This window comes from Paramisgurnus dabryanus, chromosome 21, assembly GCF_030506205.2.
Source record: "Paramisgurnus dabryanus chromosome 21, PD_genome_1.1, whole genome shotgun sequence".
NCBI classification, from domain to species: domain Eukaryota; kingdom Metazoa; phylum Chordata; class Actinopteri; order Cypriniformes; family Cobitidae; genus Paramisgurnus; species Paramisgurnus dabryanus.
This window is the reverse complement of record NC_133357.1, coordinates 31,598,826-31,625,912: the sequence shown is the minus strand read 5'-3', so window position 1 is coordinate 31,625,912 and position 27,087 is coordinate 31,598,826. Positions and strand designations below refer to the sequence as shown.

The 27,087-nt window shown below is 38.7% G+C and overlaps 1 protein-coding gene across 2 annotated transcripts in view; it reads left to right on the top strand.

Annotated features, from left to right (window-relative positions):
* The first annotated feature begins 19,677 nt into the window (after nt 1–19,677).
* plcg1 (phospholipase C, gamma 1) overlaps nt 19,678–27,087 on the top strand; it is a 72,954-nt gene continuing 65,544 nt past the window's right edge. Inside the window, exons 1-2 of one of the 2 annotated variants that reach the window (XM_065286576.2) lie at nt 19,678–19,906; nt 20,585–20,862. In XM_065286576.2, coding sequence (XP_065142648.1) covers nt 20,649–20,862 — 214 coding nt within the window. In that variant the 5' untranslated portion in view covers nt 19,678–19,906; nt 20,585–20,648. The remainder of the gene's footprint in view (nt 19,907–20,584; nt 20,863–27,087) is intronic. The other variant, XM_065286577.2, reaches the window with a different exon arrangement.

Here is a 27,087-nt window from a genome sequence, read left to right as displayed (position 1 = left end):
ACCATCCACTCTCCCATTCTATCACTTGTGTGTCAATCAATCAACATGTGGGATACAATTTGTCAGCGCTCGTCTAAAATCTTGTCAAGGCTGCTTCATGTAAAGACATGCAAACGACCGCTAGGTGTCACTGTGGAGGCGGTTTCGGATTGATGTTTCGAAGCCTCGAAACATACGGCACAATTGATTCAACTGTTTCAGTGTTTCACAAAGCCTCGCTCTGCCCACCACTACAGATTAAAGGGGAAAAGGGCAAATAAAAGACTGGTACAAACAAGAGAAACACGACTGGACGAGACAAGAACTAGCTGGGCTAGCAATTGGTGAGCACATATACTGTAGCGAACAGAGACAAAGCGTATATAGACAAACTTAGACAAACGAACTTGCAAAGACACACTAAACACACAGGGATTAAATACACAGACATGATGACGGGATAACAAGCAACAGGTGAGGAAGACATGAGGAGGCAATCACACAGAGCAGGAACACCTGAGGGAATCACACGTGAACCTGCAAAACAAACACAAACACAGGACAACCACAGCACTAACAAGACAAACCATAAATATAGTTATATATATACATATACATATATATATATATATATACATATACAAATATATATATACATATACAAATATATATATATATATATATAAACAAATATATATATATATATATATAAACAAATATATATATATATATATATAAACAAATATATATATATATATAAACAAATATATAAATATATATACACATGAAAACAGAACACTAGACTAAACAAAACATTAAAACAAAGACTAGAAAATACAAGGGAGCGGGGAAAAAGTCACAAGACACGGGAAAAAACGTGGTTAAATATAACAAAACCAAAACCACGATCCCCCACACAAAACATGTACTGTTAGGACCCTGCCATACAAAACTAGATATAATTACCAACAAGATTATGGCAGAGTCCCAACACATAGTTCATCGATAAATTACCCTTAAACACTGTGTTCATCTCAAAGAATACTTTATAGTATCAAAGTTCATCGATAAAGCACCCTTGAACACTGTGTCCATATCAGTGAGCTCTCTATAGTATCATAGTTCATCGATAGAGGCACTCATAAACACTCACTCAAGCAACCCACTGGTTTTTCCCTCACTCCAGGGGCCCGTTCTTCGTACGTCGCTTAATACATCCAAGATCAAATGAGACATCCGAGAAGTTTAGATCTGGCTAATTATAATCTCGCTTATTTGGTTCTTTGAACACCACTGCTGTTGATGATTATTATGGCAGGACTGAATTATCTGAGATCACTGCGCGTTCGGGCACTGCAAGAAAAGTCAATACATATCGATAGTAGAAACACTGATCAGCCACGCTGTGATTGGCCAGTTGTTACAATGGCCAAGAACACGCCATAAAGTATGATGTGCAGTATAAGGGAATGGTAATGTTATTCTACATCAAAAGATTATAAAATACAACCGTTTCTGATAGCAATGCACATGACAGTAAAGAAATCCTCTCAGATGGTAGTCCTTTAGAGAAACTATATGCAAGTGGTTAAATAAGTTTACTTCAATTGCATTATTCTTAACTGATTTCTGACTATATTAGCAGTATTCCACGTTAACTGAAAGTCCTGCATCTGCTGAGTCTGCACAGAAAAGTGTAGTAAAGAAGATAAAGATATGTGAAAATATGTGCAAAAAACTTATTTGGTTATTTTGGTCATTTTTGTCACAGAACAGGGACAGGGTAACATATTTGTAGACAACGTTTTAAAGATAGAACAGATAGAAATTACTAAACGAAAACCCTTTCATGCATGACTTTGTAAGCTAATTGACAATCTAAAGAAAAAACTAAAATGGGAGATTAGTTTATTCAAATGAAAATTATTTTACACTGAGTAATAGTCTTTATTGTACATAACATCTATTAGTGCTGGGTATGATTAATTCAAACAAATTTAAAATGAATGTGATCAGCATGTTTGTCTTGTCATTCGTTTAAGAATAATAATCAAACAACTGTTACACAAAAACAAGTCGCACAAGTACAGAACAAATATATTTGTTATATTATATATTTTTTAAATAACATCACTAAAATATTTAATTAATATATCTTTTTTATTATGTGTTGAATTTGAAAAGCTCTTTATATTAATCATGCATCTTACGCAGATTGCGCTCGTATAATGGAGAATACGCGACTGCCTCAGACTTTCTGTATCACATCCGCTTAAATAGGTACAAACTAATCTTGTTTACATGAAATAAGCCTGCTCCTGAGCAGGTTTGAGCTTACGGACCTGTTGCTATGACAGCAAGTCTAGAATGAGCTTCGAAGAACCAAATAATCCAAGATCATGCCAAATCATCAACAATCAAATCCAGCTAACTGAGTTAGCGACGTACGAAGAACGGGCCCCAGACTCTCTCGCTCACCCTTGTTTGCACATTCTAAGCACCTTGGTACACAAACTATGCAAACTCTTCATATTTGTTTCATAGAGCAATTTATAGTATCAAAGTTCATCAATAAATTACTCTCAAATACTCATTTAAGCAACCCACTGGTTCTCCCTCAACAAAAATCTCTGTCCTATCTCACTTTTGTTTCGTAACTTAACCAGTTACATCAAAAAACAACTAACAATCAACCCCACTGGTCTTCTTTCCTTTAAAAAGATATATCCGTACTAATCTCAGATAATCTATTTATATCAGCTTTGGCTTTACAAAATTTAGTTTCAAAATTAATGTTTTAGTTTGAGTCCATAAAATCAACAAAATTTAGTATAATTAAATGCCCTCTTGGCTATTAACAGTCAACGCCCTCTTGGCTATGTTAATATTAATTTCCATCAACTGTTTCACAGCTGGATCCTCTTGACCCTCAGATAAGAGTACACCTACTCGGAAGACCAGGTTTCCCTATTAGAGATAATTTATCTTGTAATATCATCCACAAGTCCCTTCTCATTTATCGCAATACTAGTTAGTTTATGAGTTACAGAGAGAATTCAGGAATTCAAATGAAAACGCCGGGCTGCCTGTGTTTTCCAAACAGAGTCAAAAATTCCATCAATGTAGGTGAAAAAATGCTATAACACTTTGCTTACCTTAATTTAAGAAGCAAGCGGCTGGCCAGCCTTAGCAGTTTAACACCCACAAAGAAGAAACAATCAACTCAGGATGGAGAACATCTCCCCCCGACCGTGACCGGCCTCTGAACGATCCAACTCGGTTGTCCAATGTTCTCTCTTGTAACCCTGCTCCGCAGCGCCAATAATGTCGTGGATTTTTTCAGGAGAATCAGAGACGGTTGAGATGTAAAATTCTCTTCAAAGTATTTTATTAAAGAATTGTGTCAGACAGCTTGAAACACAATACTGGTCATAGGGTGTACACCTGGTAAAATGATAATGACAATGACCCCGATATGAGTTTTTCAGTATATTATATAGTGGTCCAATAGTGGTCCAGTAGCCCTGCCTTTCTTTCACTCTGTACTATCCCAATGCTCAGCAGACTCCTGCCTTTAGGCCCCTTAGCTCCTTCTCATAACTCATGACAACTTGGTGATGCTGTGACTTTATCTCTATAACATTCCAATCTGGTACATAAATCCTCCCATGGGTGGTAAAACTCAGTGTCTTTGTTCTCTAACACATCATACAACTATTTCGCTATCCTTACCAAGGACACCCTTATCTCCTCCAGGCCCAGCTATGGACCTACACATTCATGTTCAAGCAACAGAGAGACAACTTTATTCATGTAGACATTAAAAACATACCATATAAAACCTTTATACTAATCTTTAAGATAAAACACTCAAAATTTCTCTACCATAAATTTACATGCAAGAAGCTCATAAACTCTATCATAGATAGAGTAGTGCCTTACTGGCAATGGAGAAGAACACCTACACCTCTTGGGATTCAAACCTGGGACTCCCACATGGGAGAGCAAGTGCTCTAATCACTAGACCACAGAGAATGTGCTGAATCAATGCAGCCTGTTGCTGATCCTGTGTATTGCTCTCTATGCTAACGGTTGGCTGGGAAAGTCAGAGTCAACCCAACACAGACTGAGAAATACATGAATGTATTTAGCTTGAAAGCACTAAATGTTGTGTCCAAGACTCTTTCTTAAACTTCATCACAAAGATCCAACAGGAATTTTAAGCTCACATCAGCTCTGAAGACTGCTTCAGTAGCCATATTAATAGTGATAAAGGGATCAACTTACTTGCTTTGTAAAGGCAAAACGGAAATTCCAAGCATGAAGCTGCCCACAAACTCTATCAGAGCTTAAGAATTGCCTAGGCTACAGAGGATGTGTTGATTGCTGTCTATATTCAAACTGTTGGTTGGCTGGTAGAATTAGAGTCAATCCCACACAGGCTGACACATACATGAATGCATTTTGCTGGTTATGTCCAGGAATCTTTCTTAAATTTTATAACAAAGGTGCAACAGGAGCTTTAAGCCCTGATCAGCTATAAAGACTGCTTCAGTAGCTATATTAATAATGAAAAAAGGATAAACTTACTCACTTTGTAAAGGCAAACAGAATTTACAAGCAAGAAGCTCATAAACGCTATAGTAGTGCCTTACTGGCAATGGAGAAGAACACATACACCTTCTGGGATTCAAACCTGGGACTACCACATGGGAGAGCAAGTGCTCTAACCACTAGACCACAGAGAATGTGCTGAATCAATGTAGCCTGTTGCTGATCCTGTGTATTGCTCTCTATGCTAACGGTTGGCTGGGAAAGTCAGAGTCAACCCAACACAGACTGAGAAATACATGAATGTATTTTGCTTGAAAGCACTAAATGTTGTGTCCAAGACTCTTTCTTAAACTTCATCACACAGATCCAACAGGAATTTTAAGCTCACATCAGCTCTGAAGACTGCTTCAGTAGTCATATTAATAGTGATAAAGGGATCAACTTACTTGCTTTGTAAAGGCAAAACGGAAATTCCAAGCATGAAGCTGCCCACAAACTCTATCAGAGCTTAAGAATTGCCTAGGCTACAGAAGATGTGTTGATTGCTGTCTATATTCAAGCACTTGGTTGGCTGGTAGAATTATAGTCAATCCCACACAGGCTGACACATACATGAATGCATTTTGCTTGTTATGTCCAGGAATCTTTCTTAAATTTTACAACCAAGGTCCAACAGGAACTTTAAGCCCTGATCAGCTATGAAGACTGCTTCAGTAGCCATATTAATAGTGATAACAGGATCAACTTACTCACTTTGTAAAGGCAAACAGAATTTACATGCACGAAGCTCATAAACTCTATCATAGATAAAGTAGTGCCTTACTGGCAAGGGAGAAGAACACCTACACCACTTGGGATTCAAACCTGGGACTCCCACATGGGAGAGCAAGTGCTCTAATCACTAGACCACAGAGAATATGCTGAATCAAGGCAGCCTGTTGCTGATCCTGTGTATTGCTCTCTATGCTAACGGTTGGCTGGGAAAGTCAGAGTCAACCCAACACAGACTGAGAAATACAATAATGTATTTTGCTTGAAAGCACTAAATGTTGTGTCCAAGACTCTTTCTCAAACTTCATCATAAAGATCCAACAGGAATTTTAAGCCCACATCAGCTCTGAAGACTGCTTCAGTAGCCATGTTAATAGTGATAAAGGGATCAACTTACTTGCTTTGTAAAGGCAAAACGGAAATTCCAAGCATGAAGCTGCCCACAAACTCTATCAGAGCTTAAGAATTGCCTAGGCTACAGAGGATGTGTTGATTGCTGTCTATATTCAAACTGTTGGTTGGCTGGTAGAATTAGAGTCAATCCCACACAGGCTGACACATACATGAATGCATTTAGCTGGTTATGTCCAGGAATCTTTCTTAAATTTTATAACAACGGTGCAACAGGAGCTTTAAGCCCTGATCAGCTATAAAGACTGCTTCAGTAGCTATATTAATAATGAAAAAAGGATAAACTTACTCACTTTGTAAAGGCAAACAGAATTTACAAGCAAGAAGCTCATAAACGCTATAGTAGTGCCTTACTGGCAATGGAGAAGAACACATACACCTTCTGGGATTCAAACCTGGGACTACCACATGGGAGAGCAAGTGCTCTAACCACTAGACCACAGAGAATGTGCTGAATCAATGTAGCCTGTTGCTGATCCTGTGTATTGCTCTCTATGCTAACGGTTGGCTGGGAAAGTCAGAGTCAACCCAACACAGACTGAGAAATACATGAATGTATTTTGCTTGAAAGCACTAAATGTTGTGTCCAAGACTCTTTCTTAAACTTCATCACACAGATCCAACAGGAATTTTAAGCTCACATCAGCTCTGAAGACTGCTTCAGTAGTCATATTAATAGTGATAAAGGGATCAACTTACTTGCTTTGTAAAGGCAAAATGGAAATTCCAAGCATGAAGCTGCCCACAAACTCTATCAGAGCTTAAGAATTGCCTAGGCTACAGAAGATGTGTTGATTGCTGTCTATATTCAAGCACTTGGTTGGCTGGTAGAATTATAGTCAATCCCACACAGGCTGACACATACATGAATGCATTTTGCTTGTTATGTCCAGGAATCTTTCTTAAATTTTACAACCAAGGTCCAACAGGAACTTTAAGCCCTGATCAGCTATGAAGACTGCTTCAGTAGCCATATTAATAGTGATAAAAAGATCAACTTGTTCACTTTGTAAAGGCAAACTGAATTTACAAGCAAGAAGCTCATAAGCTCTATCATAGATAGAGTAGTGCTTTAATGGCAAGGGAGAAGAACACCTACACCTCTTGGGATTCAAACCTGGGACTCCCACATGGGAGAGCAAGTGCTCTAACCACTAGACCACAGAGAATGTGCTTAATCAAGGTAGCCTGTTGCTGATCCTGTGTATTGCTCTCTATGCTAACGGTTGGCTTGGTAAGTCAGAGTCAACCCAACACAGACTGAGAAAAACATTAATGTATTTTGCTTGAAAGCACTAAATGTTGTGTCCAAGACTCTTTCTTAAACTTCATCACAAAGATCAAACAGGAATTTTAAGCCCACATCAGCTCTGAAGACTGCTTCAGTAGCCATATTAATAGTGATAAAGGGATCAACTTACTTGCTTTGTAAAGGCAAAACGGAAATTCCAAGCATGAAGCTGCCCACAAACTCTATCAGAGCTTAAGAATTGCCTAGGCTACAGAGGATGTGTTGATTGCAGTCTATATTCAAACTGTTGGTTGGCTGGTAGAATTAGAGTCAATCCTACACAGGCTGACACATACATGAATGCATTTTGCTGGTTATCAGGGACGTGCACAGGGGGGTTGCTCAGGTTGCCCGGGCAACTGCCCATATGCCCTTCTCGACTCAAGTTGCCCTTCCGAGGTGGAAAAAAATTAATTGTACTTTTACTTTATTTACACTATGCAGCGATCCTTCGTTACTGTATTTTAATTAATTACGAAATTTGTATTTTATTTTTAAATTGCTATCTTTTGTTTCTGGCGTATTCGAGAATTAATGACTCCTTTGAGTCGATTCCTTACAAAGTGTTGCAAATAAACGAGTCTTTTGAGTCGATTCTTTACAAAGCAAATGGGCCAATCGTTTTAAATTGGTTCGCGAATCAGTTTGAATGAATTGTTCAGATCGCTGCAAAAACGGAATCGTTCGAAGCTGTTTTACTCGTAACCTATAAGCACGCAGAATATAACCAGTGTTGGGTGACGTGGAAATGAATTTACCAATCTTTTAACTAAAAGCAAAACTTCACACATGTACCCGCCATTACATACACGCGACCTGTTCGTCGTCAGACACAGTTAAACGCGTGCAACCTCCAGAAGCATTGTAGCACAGATTGAAGAAAATCCATCGATGATTGACGTCTGATTCGCTGTATACTGTACTGTATATGATACGAGTCCAGATTAAGGACAGCCCTTAGTTTTTACAACAACCAATCAGTTCCAAATTCCTATATGCTTTGTTCTCTGGTTATTTAAGGAGATGTGTAGAAGATTTAGGCGGGACTTTCCATATCGAGAAATGCACCCCCATGATGCTGTCCTGGCACAGCATCATGTATTTTATTTTACTTTGAGGAATCTGTAACCAGATCTTCATCTCATTACCAGGTATGCAATGGTTTTTCGTTTGATTTTCGTATTTGAATTGGAATGTAAATTGGCTTCTGAATTATGTTTTACCTACCTGGTCAATAAATTGTTACATTTGTATTCATTCTAATTTGCTACGTATCATTGACTCTTCTAAGTTACTATAAGTATTACAATATCTTTTGTCAACATAAATCTACGACCGGGGTATAAATTCATGCTAATTGTCTATACCGATGAACTAAGAGGTTCAGCCATTACTTTACTATATGTGGACTATCAGATGATAAGTCAGGACCTCTGATCAGTATCTCTACTATAATTATAGTTTTGAGTTCCGTATTAAGTTGGATATAGTTGGCTGGGTTGCATAATATTTTCTAATGATAATTAAGGGCACGCCAGCATGGGGCAGTTGCTTCAACCATTTCCTCTTGTTACACGGATAGACTAATTATTTAACCCTAACTAAGTTGTGGGTAATTGTGATGATTATTCGAGGGCTATATAAGTCAGGACCTCTGGTGCGGTTAAGTTAAATTGTTTAACCCTAACTAAGTTGAGTATGTTTTATGATTACTATACAAGGGCTATATAAGTCAGGACCTCTGGTGTGGTTGAGTTTATGTTTCAGAATCCGCACAACGGCCGGTGTGGGCTGATATGACATTGGTAATCGAAGGAATGAGTTCAATGCTAACATGAGTAAATAGAATGATCAAACGATTATCCAAATTCTACATTTACATCAATTTGATTCATATTACAATACGTTTTATATCTTTGGAGTCAGATGTAAAGTTGCGTAATGTTAAAGCGTCATCTACAAGCACCGGAAAAGACCGAACGCGTTATAATTCTCGTTTGGATTCCGTCGTTGGGCCAAACGGATGGATGGGGTCATATTTGGACCTCCTTACACCCTTACAGAGCCAGAAAAGATCCAACCATTTATGCAGGAAATCCGAATTATAGATCTGCCTTCGGGTAGCACTCCACTGGCCTCAACATGCACTTATATCACCACGACTCCTCTAATCTTGGCGTGGCTTCTGTCGACACAAGCACAGCAATACACTGCACACTTTAAGTGAAATAAGGACGGAGACACAAACGACTAGGGTTCGTCTTGTGGTTTGTTGGGCGTTGTTCTTAATGGAAGGAGAAAGAAACCTGAAGATGACCGCCTGGCCTACTGCGTTTTCTTCCACTTTTACTTCCCGGCCCACCCACACTCTTTTCCACAGTTGGGCCGCTAACCTGTTTATCTTGGGCTTACAACACACGCTGAATGATGCACTTTTCCTTAATGATGTACAGTTCAATGTATAGAGTCACTCACGTAAGACAATAACACTCTGACTTTATCTCCTTCTTGCAGATGTCCGATCCTCCTCACACTGTCAGCTGTCCTGTCACCATCGATCGTCATTGACGACACTTCCGGTAAGTAGCTCCTAGAACAATTTCTCAATACACATCAATACTTTGTAAATGCTGTCTCCTCACAACATCAATCAAACGTCAATACTCAACCCAGTATTTCCATGTCCATGTATCCTTCTTCACCCAGTCAATAACCACCTCTGCCTTTGCCTCTAGCGACTTCGCTCAGACCTCAACTTCTTCGCATCGGATCGATTGGTAAGCACCCCGCTGTTTCCGTGGTGCTCCTTTGATAAAACAACAACAACGCCTTTCTTTCACCTTCTTCAGCCCCACAAATGGTGTGTGTGTTTTGAGTTCGCCCTTGGCGGAAAAGAAGCTCACCCCGAAAATCAACCGCCCCTTCCTGTGTTTCTATGGATCTATTTTTATGTCCCATCCTCATCACATCTTCCAATACTGTAAATGCTGTTGTTACCAGCCGGAGCGGGCCACTAATGCCCCTCCGGACTATCCACCTCGAGGAGGTCCCCAAAAGCACCCCAATGACCAAGCAACGAAACCAGATGAGTAAAATTAAAACAAACTTTATTTAAATTAGTTAAAATCAAGATGGGAGGGGAAAGGGGACTTTAAAATAATGGCCAGTGTGTTCTTCTTTGCAGGGAAAGAGGGGGGCCAAGGGAAGAGGATGGAGCTCCTTCATTCTCAGGTAAGTATTTCCTCTTCTCCTCGGATCCTGGAGGCAGACAAGAAACACACAATTAATGACTGGAAGTCCAGCGGCTACCTGTGGCTCAGTCCCTGTGTGAGGCGTCCTGGCCTCGCCCTAGCGACTTCCTGTGGCTAGGTAGTCCTCTCCCTTCTAGATCCCGCGCCGACCGCAGAGCGGATCAGGAAAGGGCCTCGGGAGATCGATGGTAAAGGTGGACCCTCGCTTGTGCCCCTGAGGTCTTACTCGCCAGCGGTTCCTACAGTCACAGGGATAGATAGTTAATATGCTTTTATTCTCGTTTCAGGCATGCCAGGTCGTTGCGAGGTCCAGCTGAGAGTGAAGGACGCCGGGCGTGTTACTTTGGACTCTCAGACGTCTTGGGTATCTATCACTCTTAGGTTGGGTCTACAAGACTCTGGTTTCGCTGGACGTGTTGCTTTGGACTCCCAGGTGGTTTGGGTAAGTATAACTCTTAGGTTGGGTCTACAAGGCTCTTGGTTCGCTGGGCGTGTTACTTTGGACTCTCAGGCGTTTTGGGTAAGTATAACTCTTAGGTTGGGTCTACAAGGCTCTTGTTTCGCTGGGCATGTTACTTTGGACTCTCAGGCGTTTTTGGGTAAGTATAACTCTTAGGTTGGGTCTACAAGGCTCTGGTTTCACTGGGTGTGTTACTTTGGACTTACAGGCGGTTTGGGTAAGTACGACTCCTAGGCCGGTTCCCTCGACCACACTAGAGGGCTTCTCCCCTGAATAATGTTAGGGTAGAAGGAGACTATACATCACCTAAACGAGGTAGGGGCTGGATAGCTGACTACTGTTCCCGTCTTACTGTCCTAGTGAACTGAGCCTGGCCGGCGTCCTTTGTCGATGGAGCACCTGTGAAGAGAAACCACAGGCTTCGTCCGTGCGGCTGGTCACTAGGCCTACTCTCCGCCCCGTCCCGGGGTATGAGAAGTACCTGGTTCAGGGGTAGATGGCAAAGCTTTCTTCCAAGACAAGATGGCACACCACAGTCAGGTAGGTAACAAGTAATTTCCTTTGTCCTTGTAGATCAATATAGTTATTATTGTAATATTCCGTTCACTGTACTCACAGTTTCTCTTCACAGCTGAACACACGCAGGCGGGGGGTGGTAACCAGATAAGTCTACGTTGGTATTACTGTTGCTGTACTCCACGAATCCACTCACACGGCGCTTTGCCGGATCTGGGGTAAGTATGGGGGCCAGGAGACACGGCACAACACTGCAACACTCCAGGTGTACACACGTCAAAATAGCACACTTACCCACAGCACAACACATTCTATTGTGAATTATAAGGCCAATACTTCCACACTTGGTCCAGCTCTGTCCCGGGGGGAGTCGTTGGAGCACTGTCACAGCGAGTGGAATGAAGATCGTAAGCCCCCTCGCAGTTCTCGCCTTTCCCTGGCTCACCCACCAGCTACAATCCTCCACGGTAGGGCCACTACAGAAAGAAAATCCTCCACACAACGGTAGGCCTCTATGTACCAAACGTACTTTGAAAGTAAACAACGTGTGTACTCATAGCCTTCGTTGAATTTTTGTCCCACAGCTTCCGTGTCGTTCTCTTCACCTTACAGCTCTTCGGTGACCACAATGTTACTATGGTTCCGCTGAAAGTGACTTCCTAAGCAGCCTTCAGAACAACATGCACATTAGGTAGGTATGGGTTGCAACAACACAGCTTTTACCTTTCACCCGGTGCTACTGGTAAACACAAATCTTCATTTTAATCCAGCGTATCCTTTCGCAGTGCTTAGCCTGTTTGCCTTGTCCTCACGCCACTATTTTGCAGCCTAGTCTACAACGCCGCTTTTCCGCTTCCAAACATGAACAACTTCCTGTGTTTCTAATGCTCCTTTTATCCTCCCCAGCTCATGCGAGTCGTCCAATGACCATCCGCTGTGTCATCATACACACCTGGTGCGTGTTTGCCCTGATTTGCGTTGCCCGGGGTTACCCGGAAGTGCCGGTGTTTGCGGAAGTCGGACGGGGCGGAACCTTCTCTCGCTGTTTTTAGTTCCGCCCGTTCTGTCACTCATGACACTGTCTCCTCACAACATCAATCAAACATCAATACTCAACCCGGTATTTCCATGTCCATGTATCCTTCTTCACGCAGTCAATAACCGCCTCTGCCTTTACCTCTAGCGACTTCGCCCAGACCTCAACTTCTTCGCACTGGATCGGTTGGTAAGCACCCCGCTGTTTCCGTGGTGCTCCTTTGATAAAACAACAACAACGCCTTTCTTTCACCTTCTTCGGCCCCGCACTCTTTCCGCTCGCTTCCCAGCAATCGCCGGATCAACGGAGCCTTCAGGCTCTTCAAAAGGTGTGTGTGTTTTGAGTCCGCCCTTGGCGGAAAGGAGCTCACCCCGAAAATCAACCGCCCCTTCCTGTGTTTCTATGGATCTATTTATATGTCCCATCCTCATCACATCTTCCAATCACGAGTTGCCACATTAAACCTCCACACCTGTTGTTCGTAAAGCCTTGATTTGTGTTGCCATCGGAAAGCAGGAAGTACTGGTGTTTGAAAAATTCGGTCCGGGCGGAACCTTTCTTCCCCATCTTAGTTCTGCCCTATAAAGTCACCCTGTGACAATAATGTCTCTAAGGTCTTTATAAACCACTGATAATATAGTTATGTATATTATATTTCTGTAACTCCACGCCAGCAGGGGGAAGCCCACACCCGAGTACTGACTGGGTACCGCCTCCTTCGCCCTTTATGGTCAATTCCTGCCACCTGTATATTAAGCATGCCATGTTTAACTACACTTTGCAAAGTATTGCCAGTTTACCTGCCTTATCTATCATTATTCTCCATGTTATTCAGTGTATGACTTGTTATGACCATTGCCTATTTTGTGTCCACGTTTATTGGATTTACCCTTTGCTCTGTTGTTTGAATTGGACTGCCTGTTTGTGTACCTACTCTGCCTGCTTCACGTTTATGCTGTTTGTCTGCCCCTTTGGATTTGTTAACACCTACTGGTTTTAATAAACATCTGCAAATGTATTCTGCCCTCTTAGCGTCATCCTTACAATTGCAGTTCTATCAATAGATCCTTCTATAAGTTACACAATGCACCTTTAATGGTCTAACTCAACAGTTCAGTAATTTGTTTCAGCAGTACATTTCTAACATTTATAATGTGTGTGTTTAGAAACAATTCTCTAAAATGACTTTACATGGACTTTAAATATGTATGTTACGATAGTCTCCAGTATTGTTGCCAATAAAATACATGAAAAGAACTGCATACTTAAAACCTCTAAGCAATAAAAACTTTGGATTGACTGACTGCATTATTAGGCTTGTATTGACTGTATGACAACTTAAACATCTGACCAGTAAACCTAAACTTCTCTGTAATTACATAATCAACCTTAACTGTAACAACCACTCTGTCTGTTTGTTATCTTGGACATTGCAGCTGATGCCAATATTCCTGCTTAGATTCTCTCTTTCAACAGAGCAATGCTGTAACCACCAGAGGGTGCCACCAGAAACCTTTAAGAAATGTATTTAGAAATGGTAGACTAAAGATAATTTGGCTGAATTTTGTGAGTTTAAAATTTTTTTGGTGTGGCCTAGCCTAGCTTTAAGGACAAGTTCGGAATTTTACACTTAAAGCCCTGTTTTCAGATTGTTTATTATGAAATAGAACGGTTTTGACTGAAATTTCGACATATGTGGCTGCCCCGAGAATTTTCCGGTGTTTGTTTTTCACCTCCCACCTCTAGGTGCACAGGAACAATCCTTCCTAAAATGCATTAAACTTTCATTTACAAATACGTGAAACTTACAGAGTGGTCAGGGATATTCACTGACATGCTCACACAAAAATCGCTGCAAACGATGCTTTCCAAAAGGTGTTTTGGCATTCATTGAAAACTTGTGGACCTATTTTTCCAAACGCCTCACACCCGTATATTCTTCCGTTGAGAGCTTGAATAATAAACACTCCAGCCCAGTTGGTGGCGATAATCCGCCTTTGCCAATTGCAAGAATAGAAACAAAGTTCCCGGCGCGGAGTAATACCGTACCTCACAGCACATCTAATACAAGTCAATGGAGTTGGACAAAACTACGATAAAACCTGTTGGAATGCGTTTTTTGCAGCGATTTTTGTGTGAGCATATCAGTGAACACCCCTGACCACTCGGTGAGTTTCACGTCTTTGTAAATGAAAGTTTAATGCATTTTAGGAAGGATTGTTCCTGTGCACCTATAAAGCCATTACAGAGGTGAGAGGTGATACAAGAAACCCCCGAAAATTTTCGGGCCAGCATCATATGTCGAAATTTCAGTCAAACCCATTCTATTTCATCATAAACAATCTGAAAACAGGGCTTTAAGTGTAAAATACCAAACTTGTCCTTTAAGGAACCAGTCAAAACCACCATCACCAATATGGGGGAAATATAGACTTTTTTTGCTGTATTTGTACATATTTCTGCATCCCCCCCCCTAAATAAACAGAAACTTTGCTTTAATTGCTTTAAAGGAACTTACAGTAGGGCGCTTTTCAGACCTGTAGCCCATTTGCTTTATTGTGATCCAGAGATTAAATTGTTACAACGTTGCATGGCAACCTGAAACAGACAAAAAATTGTAGTCACGTGAGAGTGAACTAAGTATCCTCTCAATAAACGGGGTTCACCCACATATGTTTTGGAATTCCGCTTGTACCCGTAATCATTTGTCACCTTGTAAACTTCTGTATTTTTATGCGTTTTGGAGAGTTGTTCTGAACTACAGTATGTTTTCCGACCGTATCTGTATATCCATCATATTCAGCATAGGTCTTTGGATAAGATTGCTGTCTTACCACAAGCAAACCCCTCCATAATTAATTTTCAAGCGGGCCAAGACCACCTCTGCTCAGAAGTTCTCGGAATAAGCTAGGTGTGAAAACACCCTTAAAGTAGTCAAAGCTGATGCCAAGATACGTCACAAAGACAATTAAAAAGAATGTACACGAAATTTAATGACAGACACAAGAACGTTACTTTTTTTTTCATTTTAACCTAAACCACACCTAAAAAATCCTTGATGGACATTGGTAATTATACAGGAAGGTCTAATCATGGTCGTGTTTGAATGCGATATCAAAGTTTTAATGAAACTTTTTGTGTGTTGTGTTGGTGCTAGCGGGGGAGTTGAAGCACATGAAGGTGTGAGAGGAATAAACAGATTGCACTGAGCATATCAAAACTCCAACTACCTGTACCTGCGTATCTCAATCACATGGAAATAGATGACATTTGGTTGCAACACAACAAAAACATGACTGATTTTGTTGTTGAGTTGTTAGTTTATGCATGCTACAAGGTCTTGGACACATAATCTTATTATTCATTTGATGCATTTTGGAAAACTAAAAAAAAAAAAATTTGAATGTATGACACTATAAAATGTCAGTCCAAGTAATAACAGTTTCCTTGAAAACAAGTTTTTGAAAAGCATAATTTTGAGTAAAAATTTTACAAAGATATTTGCATCCTAAATGTAAATTTTTTATTATACGTACTGTAAATATACCTGAACTACAAATGTATTTTTTTTTAAAGAAAGACTTAGGACTAAAAACATCAAATGACATGTTGACTGATGAATGTTTATGTTGCACAGTTGTTTTAATGTTAATACTTGTTAGTGTTGAAATACTGTAATTTTAGAGTTGCTTTATGTCTCTCTAAAGTGAAGAGGGGGAAAACATGCAGACATGAACAATGGCAATGGGCTCTAGTATTTTTCCTTTTGTATGTAATGTCCATCGGTGGGGATGTCAGCAGCTACAGTAACGGTAAATAGACTTCTGCCTCAATGTCAATTGTTACCAGCCCACATCCAGGCTTATTTGTGGAAAAAATATTATTATTATTATTATGACCACCTGCCTAAAATACTGTTAATCCTCCGCATTCTGCCATAGCAGCCAACCTGCTATATACTTTACAAAACTTCTGAAGGTGTTCTATGGCACCATGATGCTTCCTGACAATCCTTCAAGTCCTGTAGGATGTGAGGTGGAGCTGCCATAGCTGGAACGTGTTGGTCCAGAACATACCAAAGATACTCAGTTGGACTGAAATCTGTGAAAATTGGAGACCAAGGCACCACCTTGAAATCTACAACCTTTTTTTCTTAAACCAGACCTGAACAATGTGTGCATTGTGGCTGGGTGCATTATCCTGCTAAAAGAGGACACTTCCACCTGGGAACATCATTGTTATGAAGGGGTGTACCTACCGTAGTCTGCAACAATGTTTATGTCGGTTGTATGTGTCAAATATTCATTCAAATGAATGGCTGAACTCAGGGGTTCCCAGCAGAACATTGCACAAAGCATCACACTTCATACACCGACTTGTCATTTTTCCACAGTGAATTCTTGTGCCAAGTAAACCGCACACATGTACAAGGCTATCCACATGATAAAAGGTAAATGTGACTCGTGGACCAGGAGACCTTCTTCCACTGCTCCAAGGTCCAGTTATGATGCTTAATAATGCTTTTGACGGTGGAGATGGGTTATCATAGACACTAGAATGGTCTGCAGCTATGGAGCCACATGTGCAGCAAAATGAAATCCACAGTCTGCTTTGATAAATTCATTTTATAACCATCATTAAAATTTTGTGTGACTTATGGCGCAAAACACCTTTTGTAAGCTTGGACCTAACAGGATAGCCTCTGTTGCCCACATGCATCGATAAGCCTTGGGTGACTAAAACCCTGCTGCATGGTTTGTGGTTTTGTCTCTGCAGACTACTGTTGGTTCATTTTCACTACTGCTGATCAGAAGCAATTTACAAGCATTGCAGTTTTAGAGATACTTTTACCTAGTCGCCAGTTATAAAAAATTATCTTTCTTCTCTCCACATGGTGCAAAATTGTTATATTCTTAGGATGTATAAAAATGATAGATAAAAGGATGGATAAAAAATTTACCAATTTTTTACAGACAGTGATTGTTCCCTTCCTACACTGAAAACAAATCCATAGTTTTTAAACTGGCATCTGGTGGTTGCCAGGAAACCGCTGTAACAATACAGGAAACATGCAAACAACTTTACAATAAAAAACTGTAAAAAATAAGGTGGCATTTTTTTCATTTTTTCATCTAAGTTTGATATATTTCACAATTCTTAACTGTATTTTTCATGACAAAGTTGTCAAAACTTTACAATTCTTACCCACGTATGTAATTAGCTGATATATTATGTGTGTTAATATAAATCTGTTTTCTACTAACATAAAACTTACCAGCATAACACAGGTTGCAAATGGATGACTACATGCGGCTGAATCAAAGTTTGCCACAGGGGCCTTTCGATAGATTGTTGCCAATACGTGTAGAGATGGTACACAATGTTATTCACACAAATACAGAATGCCACGATGGTAACACATGTGAAAAAATTTGCACTTAAAGCACCTGTGTTGAACCGTATGGTGTTATGTACCATAAATGTAGAACAATAAGTGGTGCCATATCACCACTTATTGTTCTTTTGCACTAAAAATGGTTCCCCAAGCTTTTAGTGCTATTAAGCACAATTAATTTTTTCTGAGTATAGCGACATTAATTTAACAACAGAAAATGTAACAAAACACTTTATGTATGTAACTGATACAAAAAATGTAAGAGGAAACGTAATTATTTAATCAAATATAAAATGTGAAGGGTCACACAGGGAATAGTGGGAAATGTCCTTTTATGTTTTTCCCCGTACATTTTTTTTTACTTGTATTTTTAACTTACAGAAACCGTCATTTTAGTAATGTTTTAAGATAAAAGTAAATTTTAATCCCATTTAATATTATAGAGATTTTTACCATAAAATATATGTTAATTCACACATTTACTTTTAAAATCTGTACATTTCCCTTTATATTACCATACAATTAAATGTAATGTTTTGTTTTAATTTATCACAGTTTTATGTCAAGTTTTTTTTAGAATTAACAGGTTTTATCGTGGGATTAAAAATACAGTTAAAATTACAGTGTTTACAGTGTCGTTTTTTTTTAGAATTCCTGTTTTTATATATTTAAATCATCCTAGTATGGTGTACTTTATTATTACATTTCTTTCTGTTACATTTATACTTTAACAGTCTAAAAAGAGCTGTCCAGACTTACATTTCACTGCAAGTTGTAAGATGTGTATGTGACAAATTAACAGATTGAACTGAAAAATGGAGATTAGCAATACTTACAAAGCTTGTAAATTCTGTGGATACAAAAGAGGAAGACAATAAAATTTGTTTGGAAAATGTTTCTGATCACTGATATAAATCTACTTTGACGGCATTTAATATTAGGCCTCTGTTTGCAATAACAAAGTAAAAATATTTTAAAAACACATAAACCTTCCACAACTTAACAGTACAAGCCCAAGCCCTTGTCCTTTAGTGCAAAACAGACAGGTTATGTTTAGGATGGTTTCTGACAGTTTAACCATAGAATAACCCTTTAAATTAAGTCCTTCAAATGCTGCCAAAACAGCCTCAATAAATAAATAAAATGGTTTTAGGTCAGGTGGTGGATAAAACACCGTTGTTTATGTCAGTATCACCACAATTTATTAAAACTAATAACATTAGCCTTTTTGAGAAACAAACAGGCCCCCCTGTGGTAAGGAAAGCATAATGCAAAAAAATATATTCACCTTCTGTAAATAATAATAATAATAATAATAATAATAATAATAATAATAATCTTGAGGGTCTTACTTGTAAAAAAAATTTCCTTCCCGAAACTTTAGGGTCATATGCCTTGTGCTCTGAACATGCAATGCTATGTGAAGGCAGCAGTCTGCACTTGTGGTTTTGGTTTATAACATTGTTCTGTAGAGTAGCAGCAGAAGTACTGTGACATGTATTCAGAAAGACACTGTGGATTTAAGAAGAATTTACTAAAACAAAAAACAAAAAAAAACAAAACTGCAGAACAGGGTTTTATAGATAAAAAGCTTTCAGAGTCAGACACGATCTCTTAAGCAATGTGGGTGTTGAGTACCAAAAGGTTTGAACCAAGGTAAGAATTCCAGGGTGAAAATGACAAACCAGCAAGCAATAACCATCATTTCACCATCTAGGTTCTGTAGATGTTTATAACCTTTCTCAGGGCAAGGTGCCTTTTTGGATTGAGAAACAAAGCAGAGGTCCCTGTTACTTATGTTTTGGGTGAAAAGTTCCTTTAAAATGGCGGTAAGCTTTTTCACAACAATATAGAAATAAATCTAAATTATTCAAATAATTTAAATTATTCATGTACTATTTAAAATACAGTGCTGGGCAGTATACAGTGTTTTAGGCGCAGTATGCAGTACGCCTGTGCATGGGTGTAGTTAAAATGAGACGCTGTATCTTTAAGAGGCCGTGTGGTCTTGGTGTTCTGTAGGGATCGGCTGATGGGGGAAGGGCTTTCACACATCGACTCATGGCGGAGAGGAGATATCAGACTCGGTTCGATCATACCGCCGCGGCCGCTACTTAGATCCGCTAAACCCACGTCTGATTATTCCGAGAAGACGACATGAGCGCAGCTGAGATTGCGGACAGACTGCATGTTGTGTTTCTGCTTTTATTGAGTCAGAGAAGTCCTGCTGCATCCATACACGGTACGACAAAACAATACATGTGTTATTATTATCAACGTTTAAAACAAAATATGATCACATCTTTATATTACATCTGATACGTAGACTTTCCTGTCTGATCCAAAACAATATAGACTTTATTATCTTTATTCCATGCTATTGATAATGTAAATAGGATAGTGATTTTTTTTCATTGGATTTATTTGTATAAAGTGATTTTATGGATTGTATTCCACTAAACGAGATCAGATCCCGTTTAATGTATTCTAATTAAACATATTAAACATCAGATCACGGCATAAATCTCAGAATTGGTCCTTGTGATGTGCGGTATTTGTGTATCTGTAATAATTTGACATTTACGGCAAATTATTACGATATGTAAATATCTTACATTAACCGTAAGACATCTGTATAATCGATAATCTTTGCCTGTATATTTACCTGTCCAACCTGTACATATGCACACATGTTCATGTATCAGGCCTCTGTCTCTGTCTCTGCTCTCTCTCTCTCTCTCTCTCTCTCTCTCTCTCTCTCTCTCTCTCTCTCTCTCTCTCTCTCTCTCTCTCTCTCTCTCTCTCTCTCTCACACACACACACACACACACACATTGATGTGTGTGGTACATGCACTGCTACCCTGTCCTTTTGTTCTTTGTTGTTTTTCTGATGAACATTTTCTTCTTTATTTTCATAGGTGTCCCTGTTAGGCCAGGGAGGCTGTGAATTTTCTAAAAGGAACTGAACAACAAACAGGGGAAATGACTGCGACTGTGGGCTTCTCTAATGGACCTGTTCCTTGGACGATGAGCGACACTGAAGTGAACGGTATCTACCGTGACCTAGAGCTGGGCACTGTATTGACTCTCTTTTACTCGAAAAAGTCTCAAAGACCAGAGAGAAGGACGTTTCAAGTCAAGCTAGAGACCAGACAGATTATTTGGACCAGAGGAACGGATAAAATCGAAGGTGAAAGTAAGTGATCATTTCTTTAACTCCAGATTGATGGAAAAAATCCTTGCTCGTCACGAGAGGTTCAGAGAAGAATGCTCTTGTACTTTGTGTGAAAGTTTATATTCCTTCAGCCAAAAAAAAAAATCTAATAAGTCTCCTAAATAATCCTTAATTGCAGAAGAGGTTGGTGTCACATTAATAAACTATATTCTGCTTATTTCATCAAGTATACTTTTTTCCAGTGTCACCGAATTATTTGCTTACAAACTTCACTTATTAAACAATTGCTCTGTAGTTTTCATATCCGACAATTAAAACTTGAACTCTGTGTGGTACATATTGCTAGCCTAATAATCTTGCTTGGTTTGATATCTGACCATAACCACAGCTCTGGCCCTCTCACTTGGCTATTGGTCTGCAATGAAATGGTCTTCAAAAGAGTTGAAAATGACATTTGTCTTGGTACACTAAAAAGTAACAAAATATAAGACTAATACAGATGTGTGTGGTTAGTCTGTAGGTCTAGGTTTGGATTGGTAGGGCAAATGGGTTTTGTGCTAACATGTATAACAGTCGTGTGCTGCTCATCTCGGGTCTGATTGGAGCGTAGGCCCATCTGCACTGCTGTTCTCCTGCAGCAGGAAGCCTCGAACACAGCTGCGCTCTGCTCCGGATGCACCAGCCACACGAAACAGTAAAAAAACACCCATTGAGCCTCAATGTGGTGTGATTGTGTGCATTATGTAACTTTAAAAAAAAAAGACCTTTACTAGAGCTCCTGTCAGTATGGATCAGTTTGGTATAAGAGGAGGTTAAGTTATTTGATTTCAAGCAAGGTCAGATGGTATTGATTTGTTCTGTGCTAAGAATTGTGCACATATGTTCATTCCTGCTGTCCTCTTGCTAAGACGTTACATGATCACAGGAAATTTGCAGCTTTAGGTGTGCAGAAACCTCATGAGATTAAGACTAAATATTGTATGTCTGTTCACGGAAAACATGGACTAATAGGAGAATTTCAAAATTTTGACTTTAAGGCCTATAAAAGTTATAATGCCATGCATGGATCAGTTTCTCTACTTTATAATATTTCTTGGACTTTAAATTGTCTTTTTCTTAGTGTTCTTATTATAGTTGAAATTATGATTTGATAATCCGATGTGTTTATTAACCCTTCTCTTTTTCATATTTAAAGAGTTTTATTTAAATTTTATTAAATTTTATTAAATAAATTGTAATGTTTTGTCCTCCAAAGCTTATCGTTGTCAGAGCAGGTCACACAAGAAATATCTTTACAACACAATCAGCTCTTTTAGGACTGCACGATTACACGACAAATTATGATCATGGTTATTTTGCTCAAACTTATACAAACTTTTATATATATAATATATATTCTGTTTATTTAGTTATATATATATATATATATATATATATATATATATATATATATATATATTAGGGCTGTTTAATTAATTAACTGATTAAAATAGTTAATTGCGATTATTCACATGATTTCATGAGTTAACTGTTCTAAATTTACCTAAATGTAACACTTTTCAAGTTTTTAATGCTCTAATCAGCATGAATTTGGATAATATATATGCTATATGCAAATGTATGTCTACAACAGCCTGTTTACATTTTCAACAGAACCATCAGCCATAGTTTTATATATGATTTTCCCTTTAGAAGACCTTCTTCTTTCTCCATTTCTGTTTGCTGCTGCATCATTTGTGACCTGTGCTGGCAAATTGAGTTGGGATGAGCAAATTTTCAAAAATGTTTCATTTATATTTTAACATTCTCTATTAAAAAACTTCAAAACAATTGTAACAATATGGAATATGACAAAGCATGACAGAACTATACCCGTTTACGCAGAGCAAAAACAATATCAATATATGTTACATATATGTTTTTCTTTTATTGTTTAATTTTGACATTGAGACAGACTGCTTTAAGATACTGTATACTAATGCAAGGGTTTATAATGTTACACAACAGATACTTTTCCTTAACAGTTAACCAAACATTCACTTCAGATATAACAGATTATAGGTCATACCTGCGTGAATTCTTGTCAAAACAGATATTTTTAAAAATGTAATTTTGTGTTAGATGTTTATATATATCGGGGTCGCGCACTCCCGTGTTTGTGTACATGCGCTTCAGACGTCTGCGTCAGATATCACTTTTGAGCCTTGTCACTCTTAATAACTCTTTTAACATCAATCAGGTCCCAAACTTTATCTCTCTTAATAATTATTTATCAAGAAAATCCTGCAGTCTATTTTCCATAATTTCTGAATGCTTTAAAAACGAAACTAAAAAGTAAAAGAAGACGCATCTTTGGTTTATATGGATTTGGGACGGTACACCTCACAGAAAACGTACAGATAAAGATCATTTTAGATGTTTAATGACCATTTAGAGCATTGGATTCGCTAGAAGAGAGCTTAATGTTCTTATTTTTATGAAAAGCTTGTGATGAATGATAAATGAATGCCCTACCAGACTACATGGATGTGACCTAGAACACTAGAACTTGCATTGGGCATAGTGATCTAAAATGTCAAACGTGCCAGGTTTGGTCTTTATGCTCCTCTGATCATATCTGATACCTCATTCTTTATCTGTATGAATTAATTTTAAGCAAGAGTGTCAGATAAGATTGGTTTTTGGTTGGTTGGCCAGCAAGAATGAGACTATGCCAAAACATTCTCATGACTCCTTACCAAAGTTACCTGCAAAAAGGCAATAGTTTATATTTTGATATCATTGTTTCAGAAATTGATACAGTTTGATTGTGTGTGCCTGTGAGTACAAATTGTACTTACAAATCCCAAGTTTAGAGTATTACAAGCTCTGGTGTATTCATTTGGACATTTCTGATGGTTGAACTTTCTTAATGGTTTTTCCGGAGTTTTCGAAGCTGTGATTGTGTCTACAGTGCGCAATATATAACATGTTCTTGTTTTACGTGTAACGAATTACAATAAATTATTTTTTACACAATTTACTTATCTCTATAGCGCTGTTTTCACTGTCCTAAAAATGGGCTGATGTCTTTCTTTGTTTTATGAAGTCTCTCCTTCAGAAATAAATAACGAGTTCTGATTGTGTAGTTGGTTTACTGTGTTGTGATTGTGTAGCTGGTTTAGTGTGTTGTGATTCGATATTAGCTTAGCTTAGCTGGTGACTGACGTATTCCTGTGGGTGGAGGTTAGTCAAAATCTCTTAAATTGACGTCATATATGTGGGAAGCAGAGGGCTGTAGTCCAATCCGTCCGTTCTCTGTAGTCCTTGAAAAGCGAATTCTGTTTATCTGTTTATATCAGGTATTATTTATGCTCTAACAGCAACATTACACACTAACTAAAAACAGTTGCTTTAAGGTGTTTCTGTGTTATGGCTGCACAATGTATTGTTTCTCCATCAAGATCACAAAGTGCGCACAACGCAGAATATGCAGAGAAAACAATTTTGGATGCCTTTTGCACACCGGATGAGAAGCGCCGTGTTGCGCCATGAATCTAAAAACAGAACACTTATTTTCTATGAATGTACGCACACCGGCGGAGCCACAGAGCGCCACTCACGTAGTTTAACATTAAATAACATAATATTTGTCCCAAATCGTTAGCAATTAACAATGGCTGCTAACGTACATTTTGCATTTTGAATAAACACTATCTGACTCAGCTCGCACTATTTAATGTTCCCTTCGGTGTTCGATACCTCCGAGTTGTCCTAGACGCGGCGCTTGGCATTATCAAAACAATGACATAGAGAGAAGCCTAGCGTTTGTCTGAGAGTGTAATGGCTATATTTCCACACTTTGACATTAATGATAAATGCAATGCAATATTTCGAAATTTTTACTGTATCTAATTATAGCTATTTTATGCTATCCTTACATGCAATTTGGCTATCTTCTCCTGCGCTCTTGTAGTGGACAATGTGACGGTGAGACAGCGCTGATTAAATTTGAATGATTTTTTTATTTGAATGATTTTTATTTAAGATTGGATTGGACAGGAAGATGTAATAGCCTATATGAAACAATTATCACTCAGTACAAGTGCAAACAACTGCTGGATACAATCTTCATGATAATGTGTATTTAACGTATGAGATGGATTGAATTTAAGTGTATGTGTTTGTGTTTATGCCCGCTTGCACATAGCTGAAAAACAAAATATCACAACATCAGTTTTTACCTGATATTGTGCAGCCCTACTCTGCGTGTATGTCTCGGCGGTCCTGCTGCTGCGTGTTTGCGAGACAGGAAGACACTTGGTTGTGCCGTGCAGTCTTGTGTTTCCTGCTGTGCTGTTTGGGATTGTGAAGCTGTTCTCTTACACCCAGCCCGAGCTCCTATCTCAGGCCAACTGCCTTTGTCCTGTGTGTGTTTGTCCCGTGTGTGTTTGTCCCGTGTGTGTTTGTCCCAGTCAGAGCGGCTTCCTCCTCATGATTGTTGTGTTTCTAGTAGCAAGCTTTATCATATAAAAAGAAACCGATGGGGCAAATGTAGATGCCAGTAACTAGCCCAACAGAGGTCATATTTTGGGTCTTATTCACATACTTTTTGAAAGAACAACATTTTTTTAGAGTTTTAAACAAAGCAACTAATCTGTTTCTTGGGTCTGATGTTGATTTTTATTGGAATGAGAGTTTTATTTTCTAAGGGACACATTTCAATAAAAGCAAATAAATTAAAGGAATAGTTCACCCAAAAATTAAAGCTCTTTCATCATTTACTCAACTTTCATGTTCTGATGACCACAAAGGAAGATATTTTGAGGAGTGTTTAAAGCCAAACCAATCATGGGTCACATTCACTTTCATAGTATTCTTTTTTCCTACTATGTCAATGGGGCTCATGATCGGTTTGATTTCAAACATTCCTCAAAATATCTTCCTTTGTTGTCATCTGAACAAAGACATTTATGCAGGCTTTTAACAACATAATAATGAGTAAATGATGACATGATGAAATAGTCAGGTTCACACAACTATGATAAATGCAAAATCATGGAAATTAAAGAAGTTGTTGTATTTGTTTATTTTTACACTAAATGTGCATTTATGATGTTAGTGATTTTTGTTGTGTAATTATTTAAATATATGTAGTTTTGTTTATATATGTATATGAGTACAACAGTTCTTTAGTCAAAAACAGAGAGGGATTTTCTCTTTAATCTAATATGTTCGATTAAGCATTTAGGATGGTACACCTCCAAGGATGTATGGCTACAACTCCTTGAAATGCATATCATAAACAGGATTACTACCTAGTGATCTGCCTACGGACAGAGCGCATCTCTCTGCACGTGCGCGAGAGAGCCGCCAAGATGCAGCGGCTTATATTTAAACAAAAGCGATAGTTTGCCTCAGCTCGCATGAAACACATAAAACTGAACAAATACGTAAGGATTACTACTTTAGTTTATGTTTAGACTTTGGACTAGGGTGACCAGATGTCCCGAAAAATTCGGGACAGTCCCGAAATCTAAGCTGCTGTCCCGAATCCCGAATTCTGCTCTAATTGTCCCAAAAATTATACTGATGCAAAATCTTGAGTAGTTATTGTCTGATAAAACATGCGCAAGGAGTTTGAGTCATCCTGCAGCCAGCCCCCGCCGGCTGCTCATTGGCTGCAGCATCTTTGTTTTTTATAAAGGCTGTAGGCGCGCAGTAAGATATGTAAGGGATAATGTAGAGGCAGCCAGTAGTTATTGGGAAATAAGCCCCGACAGTGTGATCAGGACCCGACGCGAAGCGGAGGGTCTTGTATCACACTGAAGGGGCTTATTTCCCAATAACTACCGGCTGCCTCTACATTATCCCGCTTATTACACGGCTACTTGCCACATAAGAAAAAAAACTGGACATGAATATGAATTTGAAACATTTTATTGGCATATTTGTTTTAAATTAACATTTTTATCCTTCCGCAAAACTTTGCACAGATGCATAAAATGATCGTAATACCTTATTAAGATCCTCTGCTTCATACTTGTCTGTCTCCATTTTTTTCTCTTTAACTAGTCTTTGAAAAGTTTTAATGCCCATTCTGTATTTTTTTGTGTGTTGGCTTCGTAGCTGTCATGCTCTATTTTGTCAAGTTCAGTCTCAGTAAGCTGTCTGTGTCTTGTCGTGGTTGTCGAGTGTTTGTCACAAGATGGCGCCAAACAGACAGTAATCTTTATTGATCTTTATTGGCGCGGAGCGATTTTACTC